The sequence below is a fragment of the Temnothorax longispinosus genome, chromosome 1 (assembly GCF_030848805.1).
Source record: "Temnothorax longispinosus isolate EJ_2023e chromosome 1, Tlon_JGU_v1, whole genome shotgun sequence".
NCBI lineage: Eukaryota > Metazoa > Arthropoda > Insecta > Hymenoptera > Formicidae > Temnothorax > Temnothorax longispinosus.
The window spans coordinates 6,450,159-6,464,266 of record NC_092358.1 but is presented as its reverse complement, the minus strand read 5'-3'; the positions used below and the strand labels follow the sequence as shown (position 1 = coordinate 6,464,266).

The following is a 14,108-nucleotide window of genomic DNA, read 5'->3' as shown; positions in this document are numbered from 1 at the left end:
CGATTCTTCGAATCATACATTTCATTGAATGAATTGATATATATATTTATATTCTTTACTTCCTATAGATTTTCACGTTATCAGATTACTCCACAATTTTTGAACTTTAAAATTTTTTTATTTTTTTAATCCATGACAGGATCTTTCAAGTTTTTATGTTCAGGCAATCAAGTTCTAATAGATTTTTATATTAATGAGAATTTTAAAAGTTTTGTTTTATTATTTCTGAAATATTCAATTTTTAGCATTAATCCTTTTCAGATTCGCGACTCAAGCTTTAAATTTTACTCGCGATAATTTCAATATTTAAATTATCTCTCTTAGATACGACTGCACCATTAACCGACGTTACACGACTCGCAAACAATGCTTGTCCATTTAGAGAACCTTGTACGTGAAACGCGTAAAGATGCATGTACCGTTAGCCTGGATACAATAAATAATCTGGAACAGGAAGCGATGTCGGCGATTTGTACGTACGTGCATGTATAAAATTACGTTTTAAACGCCCTTTCGCTTGCTAACATTGTTATACTCTTGAAAATATTTCGACACGGACTTTATATTTAAATATAAAAATATTTTAGCAATATTAGGTTTATATTTATAAAGATAAAAAAAATTCACTACTAATATTTATACATAGATATAGGTGGCTTCTGCGATTTTTGTTTCTCAAAGTTTTTGATTTTTGAAAAGTTTTAGATGCGATATTTTGAGATTTTCGTATAATCTTCAGTTCTTGCTGAACTCGATATATGAAGTAAATAAAAATATTTCGAATTTAGTTAGTGTTTAGCAAGAAAACTATGGCGAGGAATGTCGTTGGGGAACAGGATCTAGGAAGATCGATATCGATGTGGATCAGTGTGGCAGTGGTGCAGGAAGTCGATGTAGAAGAAGCGGATCATTAAATACACTATCAGCGGACACTTCTCTAACTCCTCTGTACCAATATATCACGTTCAACGCGTGAGGTCCCATTGTGAACGAGACTTTTAAGTCGGTCCCCCTTTTACTCCCGGCAAATCTCCGCGAAACTCCACCACGCGCGCGCGCGCGCGCGCCGGGATCAATCAATCCTGGACAACGCGCTGTTTATCACGGCTGCAACATTTACGAGCAACATATCGTTTTCATCTCGACATTTTTGTTATCAGGTTGCGTCGACTATAACTCACGTTCAACTTCAGTAAATCCGAAAGCTGTCGACTGTCGTGCGACTATAAAAAAAAACCTTTTAACTTTTTACATTGGGATATGATTGTACGTTTACCTGCACGTTCTATGTCTCTAAATTTCAAACGTCAATTTATTTCAGTTAAATTCCAATTTTCAAATTTTCTTCTCAATTAGTTTCGTAACTTTAGTGCTGTCAAGTTTGCAAGATCAGGGTTCCCGTTTTCTCCAGGTTCCAAATTTTCACGTTTCTGAATTTGATCTCTTTCGAGGTGCTTGATATCTATCCTTATGTTCCCAAGCTCGTAAACGTTTGAGTTGGTAAAGCTCTTAAATTACCGAGGAACCAGCCAGGCTCTCATGTTCCTCGTGAGAGAGAGGACCCAGATTCTGACTATCTTACCTATCTGAGAGACGTGCAACGGGTATTAGAACAAACAGCCGATAATTCGTTGCTAAGGTAAGGCCTCGGCCGTGCCAGTAAAATACATAATGCATCGTACATTCACGGCGTTATCTTTCCAATTATCCCTGCATTCCTCTTTTGCGATATCTAACCGCGATATTACGCTTAGCGTATTTAATACCATAGGGGGAAGTGGCATAAATTCGCAGGCGCACATCTCGCGTTTCGACCGCGATACGATACGCTGAATATTATCGCTGCTGCATCCTCGAATACATTGTAGAATCGCAATTATCATCTTTCTCATAATCATGCATAAATTGGTAACAAATATTATATAGAATTACCAACTTTTTTAGTTCTTATAATTTATCAAAAAAGATGACGTCAGATGTATTACATTTTTTTTCTATATACATAATTGTTCTCTCTCTTTCTCTCTCTCTCTCTCTCTCTCTCTCTCTCTCTCTCTCTCTCTCTCTCTCTCTCTCTCTCTTTCTCTCTATCCTTTTCTAATATATTGAAAAGTACCACAATATTATTTAATATTTTTGTTTGCTATAAATATTCTTACTTATAGCATTATAACACTTGTGAAAAATATAAACGTTTTTGAAATATTGTTTTATGACATGTGCCCTGCTTCGGTGTAGCTGCGCGTAAATCGACTCGATTCACTTATCGTTATAGCTTTATGAGTTGTAATTTAGTGTGAACCGCGTATCTTTTTCCGCAGCGAAACTTCTCGCCTCGATGATAGCTAATCGCGTTGCGCCGGACGTTACGAGGATGCCGCGGCTTAAAGGGCACATAAGCCTCGCACCTAAACGCGCTCTAATCTACGGAATTATCCGTTTCCGACATTCCTACGTAACGTGCATCCTGATATCCCGATACGCGCTGGCTCGACGATACCGGGTGCGATCTACCGGCATTTAAAGTGCACGAACCCATTGAGCGCATGTGGTCAACGTCCGCGTTGCGCTCGCACTTTTCGAGCTAGAACGCTCGAGTAGCGGATACCGATCCCCCAATCGCCGTTAAGATACGCTTGAAAATCGGCCGACCAAGACGATTCACCGTACAAATGTCCTTGCAGATAAGCGCCACGCAAGGCTGGCCGCGATCTTCGTTCGCCAACAAGGAAGTGTCCGGTTCCACAAATGTCATTTGTTACATTATTTAATTTGTTACTTGATACAGGTCTTTTCTAAAATCTATACCTTTTCGGGGATAATTCATTATTTTCCTTGTTATAAGCAGTCCGTCGAAAGATATGTGGCAAATAGTTTTCCGTAATAAAAAAACTTTTGCTGGGAGAATACATATTTTAGTAAAGAAATTTTTTGTACAAAATTTTAATACGGGTTGCACGTACAATTTTGCGTATTTATATTTCTAAATATTTGACGTAAATGTCACGTACAAAAGATTTACGTTATTTTCTAAAATTGTTTTTTTATAATATATATAAGTGTTACTGTATCAAAAACAGCATCGCAACTGAGAGGACACTTTCGCTTTAATTATTGAGACACTGAAGACACCCACGGTCCCTCAATGCCGACGTCTATGAACACAGTTTATGTTCACGCGAACGTTTACGTGCTTGCAGCCGCTCGTGCCAGTTTAGCGTGCCTACCTTTGACCGTCTTACGCGTCATGTTAATGATGAATACCGTTCTAATGCGATGGTTCTAATGGGTAGTCTCGAGCCACACCTCATTAATCGCATAATAAGAAAACTAAGGAAAGGAAAAATTGCGAAAACGTATCCGGAGTAAAACGAATAGATCTCGAGAGAACTGAGGAAAGAAGAAACACGAGTACTAAAATAAAAAATTATTTTCAAGAATTTATGTATACTTCAAGCGATATTATGGAAGAATTTTATAGGATCTCGAAGACTTTGCTGATGCATTTTTAGATTTAATAACTCGTAGATTTCTTTGTTTGCAAAATACAATTTTGTATAATACTGTATCTTTTTTAGTCTGTGTGCTCTTCTTTTTTATTCTACAATCCTTCTGGTTATTTCAAATGTGTGATCAATTTAATATAGATTACGTTTTCTTACTGCACTTGATAGCAGTTTTTCTTCGCAATTTGCGGACCAAATTCGCAAAGCATCCGGTTTAGCCGTATCGCGTGGCGAAAGAATTCGATGAGGCTCATTCCTAAGGCCACCTTTCTCGCGCGTGCGAATTTTCTTGGAAAGCGCGCGACGTGTGGTATCGCCGATAGCAATTAGTGACGTGCAACGTGGCGCTTTATAGGCACGCGTCAAGCGACAGGTCGAGAGGAAACCGATGAAAGAGGCCCTTTTTGCAGCCGGTCCCCGTCCCGGTGTGCGTGCGTCTGACGCACGGACATGCGGATCGTGATGTCAATTACTAACGAAGACAGTCGGTCGGGCCGACTGTCGCAGGCACCGGCCGCAGTGACAGCGGCACGCGTCTTAAGTCGCGTTCACAAGACTCACAAGAAGCGGCTATAAATCCTCCCCCCGGATGCTTGGAACGTTTCTTGTCGCCGTTGCCCGCTAATGCCCGCTAGCGACTCCGCGAATCTGGACTTAATTAATCTCGGAGCGCTACTGTGTGTACACAGTACATTATAATGAATTGTCTTCATTAAGTCTAGCTAAGAAACCCGTTCCGTTGCACCCCGTATTAAATATATAACATTAAAAGTATAGCAATATGATCAGAAATTTGGAAGTTTCCAAAGAAGATCTAAAGATTTCGAAGTTCTAAATCAAAGTTTTAACAAACCAAGAATCCTCAAGTTCCGATTTATTTTCTTGGTCACATTAAAATGTATTTAATCTGAATTGGATAAACGCGCTGAGAATATCTCAGGATTTCTTAGAAATTTTTAGATGCTGGTTGCATAATGTCAGACGATCGCATTTCAATTTGTCGATTTAAGTTCAGCACTTTGGTATCGTAACGTGATCGCGTGCATCTGCTTGATAAGCCATGCGTGCCGTTATTAAGCGATAATTTTATTTACTGGATTCTTGTTACCTTCTATGGTATCTGGTAGACCTTTACTGGCACGACCGTCAAGATAAATGACGTGACTGCACTCTATTTACATCCGAGAAGGACGATTTCTGACACACAATGAAATGATTTATCTCGATTTTAATACGCGGAATTAAATTCTGAAATCCAACGGGTGGATCTTTTCGCGCATATTCTAAAAAAAATGCATAACTGAATTTCGCGATCTGAAAAGATGTAAATTTTTAATTGTTTTAAGATTCGAAGAACTGAGAAATTCCAAGCACTAAAAATCCGATAGCATCGACACTTAAGTCCGTTTTTCATTCTTCGTTTCTTTCTAACAGTCCCCCTTAGAAAGAGACAAAGAGTGAGTTAAACTAAGGTTTAAAGTTAAACGACGTTGGTGAAAAAACGGGCATTAGTGATCCAAGTTTCGCAAGATTTAAATTTCTCCGGATTGCGAAACACACGGAATTCCAAAAATGCGGGTTGTTGGACAATATCCCAGGTTCCTGGGGATCTGCGGCAACCGCGTTTCAGGTAATAATCGCACTTTCCTGCATAACCGAGGTGAGCGAGCCGATTGCTCTCGGCTCGGCTCGGGTTTCATAGAATTTCCGCTTGGCTTCCGAGAGAAAGAGAGAGAGAGAGAGAGAGAGAGAGAGAGAGAGAGAGAGAGAGAGAGAAAGTGAGAGAGACCTTCTCGTTGTAATATCGATCACGAGGATCGCAGTAGGTGTTCCACAACGCGGGTATAATAATAACCCGGCTTAACAAGGGCACGGGAGTTCAGGTAGGCGCTCTCCAGCGGAATCGGCCACGTAGGTAGGAAGTCGAGCAACAAATGGGTAGGTGGCTGCTGACTGGCTCTCTCGGCTTGCTCTCGACCTCGTCGACCGCCACGATTAATACTTCCATCGTGCATTGTTCCTCGTCACGTAAATCTTCGGCCAGCCGAGATAAGCCACCACCACGGAAACCATTTATAAGACCGATTTATATCATTACCAACGGCTCCGCGCTTGCTCCGCAAATATTCTCGCGTCAGCTGATCGTCTTACCCGTTTTCCTCTTCTCATAACTGCCTGGATAATGGCGCGGCTAGCCACCGACCGAAACGATGGGAATAGTTGGAGCTGTCTCTCCGATTCAGTTGTCAAGATTTACGGTGTCGGAGTAAATATATCATTGCGCGCGATAATTAATTCTGAACAATTGACTGCTCTATACACCTACATAAACTCTTGACAGCAAAATTGCATTAACAATCACGCAGCTTGTTATTCCTTTTCTTTTATAATACATTGAGAAAGAAGAAATCAATAAAAATGCCGTGCAGCATTTCCGTAATGTTTTATCTTTCTCAGCTGCGAAAAATTCGAAAAGGCTTGAAGTACCGATTTGTTTACTTTACTTTTTCTTCTCATATTCTTTTTTTTTATCCTACCTGACCTGACTGATTAATTTCATTTCGATTTGTCGATAGAGAAGGGAAAGTTGATTAACAACGGCTGTGCCTGCCAATTGACGTTAGTCTGACTGTGTGCAATCGGTCATATACACACGTTACAGTTTTATAATCTACATACGATTACTCAGTCTATAATTTCGATATATGGGTCAATGTCTCGGGCCGAAATAAAGTATCAATCGTACTTCATCTCGTTCCAATCGCGCGGACGTTCCACTTTTGGTAGATTAATTTTTTCCTCCCACCGACCTTTCTCCTCCCTCTTTCTCGCCTCTCTCTCTCTCTCTCTCTCTCTCTCTCTCTCTCTTCCGCCCTCTCTCACTTATCTCGTTTTGTTGTCATTTTCGCGCGTCTCATTTCTTACAATCTACATATGGTTTTGCGGGTCATTGGTGTGCGCGCGCGCGTACCGCAATAAAGTATCAATCATACCGCCTCATCTCTCGGACCGGCCGAGCCGGCCAACTCGCTCCGGTCCGGGATGCTACGCGCCGCGTGGCGCCCAGGTGTGTTCCGCCTCGCGAATATGAAGAGTGCCGGCAGCCTGGTGACACACTTCCCCAATTCTCGCATTGTTCTTCATCCGCGTGCACGTACGAAATAAATCTCCGTACGACGCGGGGGAGGGCGGGAGTGAGCGAGGGAGGAAGAAAAAGGGGCTGACTAGTCCCCCTTGGCCTCGTGACCGGCTCGTAATTGCGATTGCTTTTCGTGGGAGGGCCGGTAGGTATATAATTGATAATTAAGCGCGCGCCCTCCTTGCCCCCGGCAAAGAAGCTGGAAGATGAGAAAGAGGGAGAAGAACGGCAGGGAACGGAAGACCGAATGTAACGATGCCATTTGGGACTTGCGTGCACTTGAATGCGATTGGCCCGTAGCCTTGCTTTCATATTGCCGTATGTTATATTCTTCCACCTACTGCAATTTAATTCTTTGGATGTCAAACTATATCAGAGAAACTTGAAAGTAATCATATGTAGGTACTTATTTCATCAATAATCAGTTATGATTAAGTTTAATCTTGGTTTAGGTGACGCTTCTCTTTAGAAGTAAACAGAAGATCGTTGACTTAAATGGATCGTGTGACGTTTTTAATTAACGCGAATAAATCTTAATTACAGCGAGTTACGAAGCATCGAATTCTTTTCGGGAATGCGCACGTCTTAATTTACAAACATTCATTTTTATCTTTCTCGACGTCACGTTAATTCACGTCACTGTCAGGCATTTCTAAACATGTTTCCACAAGTCATTACACTCGCGGTATGTCAACGCACTTCGACAATCGGTCTTCGTCTTGATGACGAAGTTTCAGATTGACATTGAAATTCCATTTTAGCCGGCTTATCTCAATTTTTCGATGGTTTACATGTGCGCAAACAAGTGAAACAAGTCGCGTAAACGTCAATTCGCGCCCGAATGTCTCTCAAGATGGTCATGTAGCTTTCCTTGTTTCTTCGAGAATAACGGTTAATATACATATTGGAAAAAAAAAACAACGAGATGAGATGCGGGCTACCTGCTCAGAGTGTTTTTCACAACTGCTTTTTTTTACGAACGATGCACTACACGTTCGCGAGACGAATCAACGTTAATTTAATCGACAGGATTAATAATGTTATTAGTACGCGTAACCAACGGGCTGGAATAGCTGCGTGAGCGCCGCGATGAATAAATATATCAATGATTTTTCTTGTTTTTAACTCGTTCGTTTGTAACCAATACACTGTGAACTCGATCTTTCCCATGTAAGCCGATCGTAACGCGCGATTCCAAGTGTTACAACGATAATTCAGTTTATTGCCTTGACTTTACTCCCCGTCTCTCGTTATATCAACCATAAGCTACTATCTTTATTTCTCTCTCTCTCTTTCTATTTCTCTTTCTCCTTTTTTCCCAAGAGTGAACCTAGTAGGAACTCTGTCGTTATAAAACTACGAGTAATAACACTGTAACTCATTGTCAGTGGCCAGGTAATAATGTGGCGTCCCGCGGCGTCGGGTTGGTTGATGTCGCTTTCGTAGAAATGTGCATTGTCGCAGGAAGGAAAGATACGTCCCGGAATACGCTGGTACACGTTCGTAGTTTCGCTTCCCAGATTCAATTCGCGCCACTAGTACGTAGAAAAGACTTGTAAACACTATAAGCAAAAGTACTTTGAAGAATTAAGTAAAACCCAAATACATTGCTGCCTATTACAGATTGTATTAATTAAATAATTTATAATTATTTTATATGGAACCAAATCCAGTTTCAAAATCAATTTTTAGTACGTGATTTCCTTACAAAAAATATTACAAATATATCTATATATTTGTATAATATAATATAAGAATACGCTATATTATGTATAAAATATGGACAATAATAATTTAAAAAGATGTGCAACGTACGTGCGTCCTGGTTTCAGTACTTAACTCTTTTCTTATTCAGCAAAAATGCTAAAAATATCTTAACGTTATGCTTTGTTGCATAACGTCGAATATACAAACACAATCCATATTGTAATATTTTTTTTTAATTTGCCATATGCGTGAATCATAATGCTGAAATTCAACACGGAGAAAATTTTATAGTAAATATTACTATGGTGTCGCACTAGCTGCGGACCATCGAGGAATTTTAAGTTAAATTACTATGTTTATGGTAAAAATTACGTTATTTAATCGTTTTTAAAACAATAATTATAGTATAATTATTTAACTTGAAATTCCTCGATGGTCCGCAGCTAGTGCGATACCATAGTAATATTTACTATAAAATTTTCTCCGTGAAGGTTTCGCGATACCGGCGTATTCATTGATCTCACGGAAAGCCGTTTATGTGGAATTCGCGATCTTCTAATTGGGGAGCATTATTATTCGCCAATATTTGCATTGTACGTAAAAGCGAATAGCCGGGGGATCGTTATCTGCGCCACGAACACGAAGAAACATAACTTCGTCGTCGGAGCGATCGTTGCTTATCCGGCAGGATCGCGTAGGTGTTAAAGCGCGCGGTTCTCGCCCACTTGAATCGATTCTGAATGGACAGCACGATCGTTTCGTCCTTTCGGGTGTTCTGTTAACTGTCGCGTCGTTAAGAAGACCGCCTGTCGAAAATTATAAATCTACATTTTTCTACCGACCTTTCCTAGTTTTCAAAATTCTTCTCAGAATGTCACGAAACTTTAGTTTTGGGAGATTATTATTTGGAGATTATTAATAATTAATTAATTTATTAATATTGTGTTTTTCTTAAAAAATTTTAAGACACGCAAAAAATTGTGCTTGAATAAATATATCTGGATTGTTCAGGGATAAAAAATATTTTAAGTTTATATATATTTATAATATTTTATACATCAAATCACACACATTTACGTCATGCTTTGACTTAATTTTATTTTAAAAAAGCTGTTCTCTCTAAATTCGCTAACCAAAATTAAATTAAGTACAAAGATGTATGTACTGGCGAAATTATAAATGCAGATTGGATTTTCACGTATGCACTTGCTTATTTGTCACGTTCAACCGTGAGGGAACACGGTGTCAGTGAATAATTGCGGCTCATTTTCAATGAAATTACGCGACGCGATGCAAAGTGCATTAAGGCGTTGCTTAATCAAGAGGCGTTCTGCATTATTTCATAACTGGACGAATCACGTCGACGTCGGCGGTTGTGCAATCCGCCGCCACGCCGATACATTCATGCGACACGCGCGAAAGTAATTCCGGCATCGCGTTCAATTGCCTCGAATACAATCGATCAATAAATATTTATGAGCGGCTCGAGCATGTCTCGCGGCGCGACAGATGCACGCCTGCCGACGTTTTACGTCGATGACGTCTGTTAGGGGCTACAGACGAAATATATGGTATATCCCTGTTCTGATTTTTTGATCTCCCAAAGTACGAAAACGTCGGAATAACAAGAATCTAAGGAATTAATAGTATCTTATCTTCTGCAATAATATGCAATGTAATATGTAATCTTCGCAGTCTTCTTACCTAAAGTTCTGTGATTCGATAATGTTAAAATTATCTTAATCGCACTTCTATATAATTTTAAAATTTTATAATTATAAATTTTTAAAAAATTCAAAATTCTCCATAATTTCGAGAAACTCTACAGTCTCATTGAATTTTTGTTTGGACAATAACGTAATTTTTTATACGATGCAATCAGCATTGAAGCTCTCTTTTGGATATCAAAGATTCTCTTAAGACGTTATAACATTACGTTATATTGCATAGAAGGAACGTACTCGCTGTTGCCGGAGTTCTTGCGGCGCTTATTTACGAGCACGTTACACGCAATGTTAATTCGACAGATTTGACCGTAAATAACGCCCATGTATACCCACACGGACCAGGTATATATTTATCTCAGTCTATAAAATTTATTCCCGCCGGATGTGCCGCAGTTTAGGTGATGGCTGAAATTTATGAACGCGAGTTGAGGAATCAACGCGCAGCGAATTTTATACGTGTTCACCCGACACACTTTTTTTTTTCAAGTCATTAAAGACGATTTTATCCGCGTGCGTAAAGAGATACACTCTGATATATACAGATGCTCCAAAAAGGCTAGTCGCGCGTATATTCCGAGATGCGAAAGTTCCGAGCAAAGTCCTAAGGATTTATTTAAGCTCCTATTCTTTCAATAATATCCCACAAACGCGGGGCTCTTTCCTCAGACTCTTTAGAGCACGGAAGGATTTAGTATCTAAGATCGATTTCTATTTGCCGATAGCATCTAGAGAGACAGAGTGTCTTACATTGAAACGCGCTGGGATATCGTCAGATACGAATAGAGATACGTCAAATTAAATCCGATTCTCGATTCTTGAATGTCACAGCGATCAGTCGTGTTCCATCGATTGTTTCAGGAGAATGGCTGCCTGTACTCGCATATACGATGGGGCGAGGCCTTCGTCGTGGTCTACAGCGTGACATGTAAGCGGAGCTTTCAGGAAGCTCGCGGACTTCTCAAGCAACTCGCGGATCTACGCCTGCCGTCCTATTTCACCGCCCTCCTGCTCGGCAACAAGAGAGATTTGGATCACGCACGGTAAGCGTAAATCACAACATTGTTACAAATATGATTAAGAGTTCCGTACATGGGGCGGGCGTGTATCTCCGGGTAACGTCCGATGACGATCTTCTGACTGATATACGACCAAATAAACCGCGCACACGCGCATCGTAAAAACAGTAATTATTAATAAATCAATAACGGCGTAATTTTTCACTGATGCGAGAGAAGCATCTTTCGGTGCATCTCGGAATTCGTTCATCGCGCGTATCATATATAATTATAAGAAATAACGATCGCGCGCGCGCGCACGCGTGTTCTTTTTAAATTATAATTTATTGATATCGTCGGGTGAAACTTGCAGAATTCGATACTATATTACTGTAGTTACATTTCAATCCGCTGTTGAGTAATTGTTAATAGGCTACATGATACCTGAACATAACTGAATATATTTCCCGCGCTAATAAAATCAAAAGAAAAACGATGCTTGTGTGTGTTCGTAAGTAATGTTGTGCTTACACATTGTGGCCCATTTTTACCCGCGGCCTCGCAAGTCTGGCACACTTCGTCGATTGTCGTCTTAAGGGGCACTCACACGGTCAATATTTCCGTCAATGTCTGAAATATCTCTCTGATTAACGGTAATCCTTTTTTCTTAAATTAAATAAATTGAAAGTACTTCCGGAATTTTTATATCGGACTTAATATAAGAGAGATGTCGAATATTGAATATTGGAGGGCAAAGGACAATATTTTCCCGTGCGCGAAATGTCTTTCCGAGGAAAAATTGTTCAAATTTATCACGAAAATCAAGATAAATTTTGATTGTCACGTGTTTTATTTAGCGCCAAACAGGCGTCATGTCGAATCTCGTTCTCGGAGTTGAGATTTATCGCCGGAGCTCGTTCGACCGTCCGATACGAATCGTATGAGGGCCGCTTAAAGTGGCTCGCTCGGCGCAAGAATTACAATATCATTTCGCGTCGCGCGATCTCCAATCGCGCGACACGGCTTCGTGTATCGCCCTCGGCGAATCGTCGATTATTCGATCGTTCCTCTTTTTCTCTCGACGTCGCGTTTTATGCCGATCGCACACGCGCGCGCGCGATATAGGTAACGTGCTGATGCCCGGCCTCTATTAATCCTGATGCAGTTCACTTTCCACCTGCGAGTAACAGGATCCTTGCCGGCTGTTTCCTAGACGGGGTGAGATTTCGCGTGCACCACGCGATTTGTATTTTTCACAGACAGCCCCTCGCGGCATTTTATCGGGTTGTCTCGGCACGATTTTGTTGTCCCTTCTGCACTCACGTTGCCCACCACGAACCGGTTGTTTCGGTGTGTCTCGCAGAAGAGGAAAATGAGACACTTTGATTCTTCATGTCTCAAAGTTCCCTTGTACGCGAGTAGAGGAGACTTTTTAATTGAATTATACAAAATTCTTACATCCTCGAGCGCTCAAGAATGATTCAAATGTCCGAGTCTTTTAAATTATGACTTGATATTATTAATTTCTGTGATTTCTTTCGTATATTTTGCGCCCACTGGCAAACTATCGGAATTGCTGGAAACTTTTTGTATGATGTTTCTTGTTTGAAGAGGGGCTTTTTGCCGCGCGCACGTGAGTTTCTTTTTTTTTTTGCCGGTACGGTGCGCGTTTTCGCAAAAACCAGTTCAACGAACCGAACGTTCGATCAGCCACACGATGACGGAGTAAGTTAATCGGCCGACTGGCACGTCAACTCTGGCAAGCGACTCATCCAAGTCGGTCAAGCGACTTGGACAGGTAAACAGATCTGGCGTGGCAAAATATCGCGTGAACGGTTTCTAGACGACCGACGAACGACATGACCACTACCGGGTGCCCTCTCGAATCGGCGGCATCCGATACTGACACTGCGGTCTGCGGTCTAGATGCCACGTGTCACGTTTCACGTATTGCCGTCGAGGATCGACTTATAAGTATGCGGATAAATGGACGTCATATCAAGGAGCTTGCTGATCGTAGAAAACGCGAAGATATTAAGTTATTGTATAAATTTCCTCGATTTTATATCACATTCTTAGAGAGATTTGTATAAGTTTCTCTGCAAGATTATCAGCAATTTAAATACCCGGAAATATTTAAGAATTAAAATTTATTTTATTAGAATTTAATTCAAGAATTTCTATAAGAAAATTTCTATAAGAGATGAGACATATTGATTTTAAATTTATAAGAGAAATATCAATTTCTCTCATATAACACTGAATGTAATTCAGTAAACTAATTTTGCAATCATTGGCTACGCGATCGGCATCTATAATGCAATATAATTTCTTCGATGCATAACGTGATTTTTCATGCAGTAATGTTAAACGAAAAATCGTGGAAAAACATAGCTTAATTGTTCAATAAAAGACGCGCGATATAAAGGTGTGGCTTGCGTGCTAATGCATCTCGTCGCATTTTATGCAACCAATCACTCAAAGTGCATCATCGACGTTGCGTGATTCGGGCGAGAGAAAGCTAGGAAATACAAGTGCGCGATCGCTGTTTTTTTTTGCTTGTAACTCGAATAAAGAGTGGTGGCTCATTAGCCTTGCTGGATCGGCTTCTCATGTGTCCGCTGCTGGTAAATTAACAGGACAGTGATGCGCGTGCGAATAAATATTCGAGTTTCTCGAGACGCACTTCGTGAACCTACCGTGCCGAGCATTCACGGATCGATGGTTTTCTTTCAAGCGTACGAATGCAAAGAACGTAAATCTCCTCTTAGGTTCGAGCCTCCTAAAATCCTAGTTTAATGGCCTGCAAATAAAATATCATTTTTCAGCTTCCCAAAATACAATTTCTTATAATAGTAAAATATATGGATAAAAAATAAAATATTTACAATTGCGTTTAATATTATGTCGTTGAATCTTATAGATATGTAAATATTAATTAAGTATTAATACAAAATTTTATTGATGATTAATTAGTAAAATTTTTTAAAGAGATTGAAATTTCTTTTATACGATCGACAGCCGAAGATAATCT

General features: G+C 40.2%; 1 protein-coding gene across 3 annotated transcripts in view; it reads left to right on the top strand.

The window, feature by feature from the left end:
* LOC139809828 (ras-related and estrogen-regulated growth inhibitor) overlaps positions 1-14,108 on the top strand; it is a 45,214-nt gene that overhangs the window by 23,924 nt on the left and 7,182 nt on the right. For all 3 annotated transcript variants that reach the window (XM_071773072.1, XM_071773065.1, XM_071773056.1), the window contains one exon: positions 10,938-11,119. In XM_071773072.1, coding sequence (XP_071629173.1) covers positions 10,938-11,119 — 182 coding nt within the window. The remainder of the gene's footprint in view (positions 1-10,937; positions 11,120-14,108) is intronic.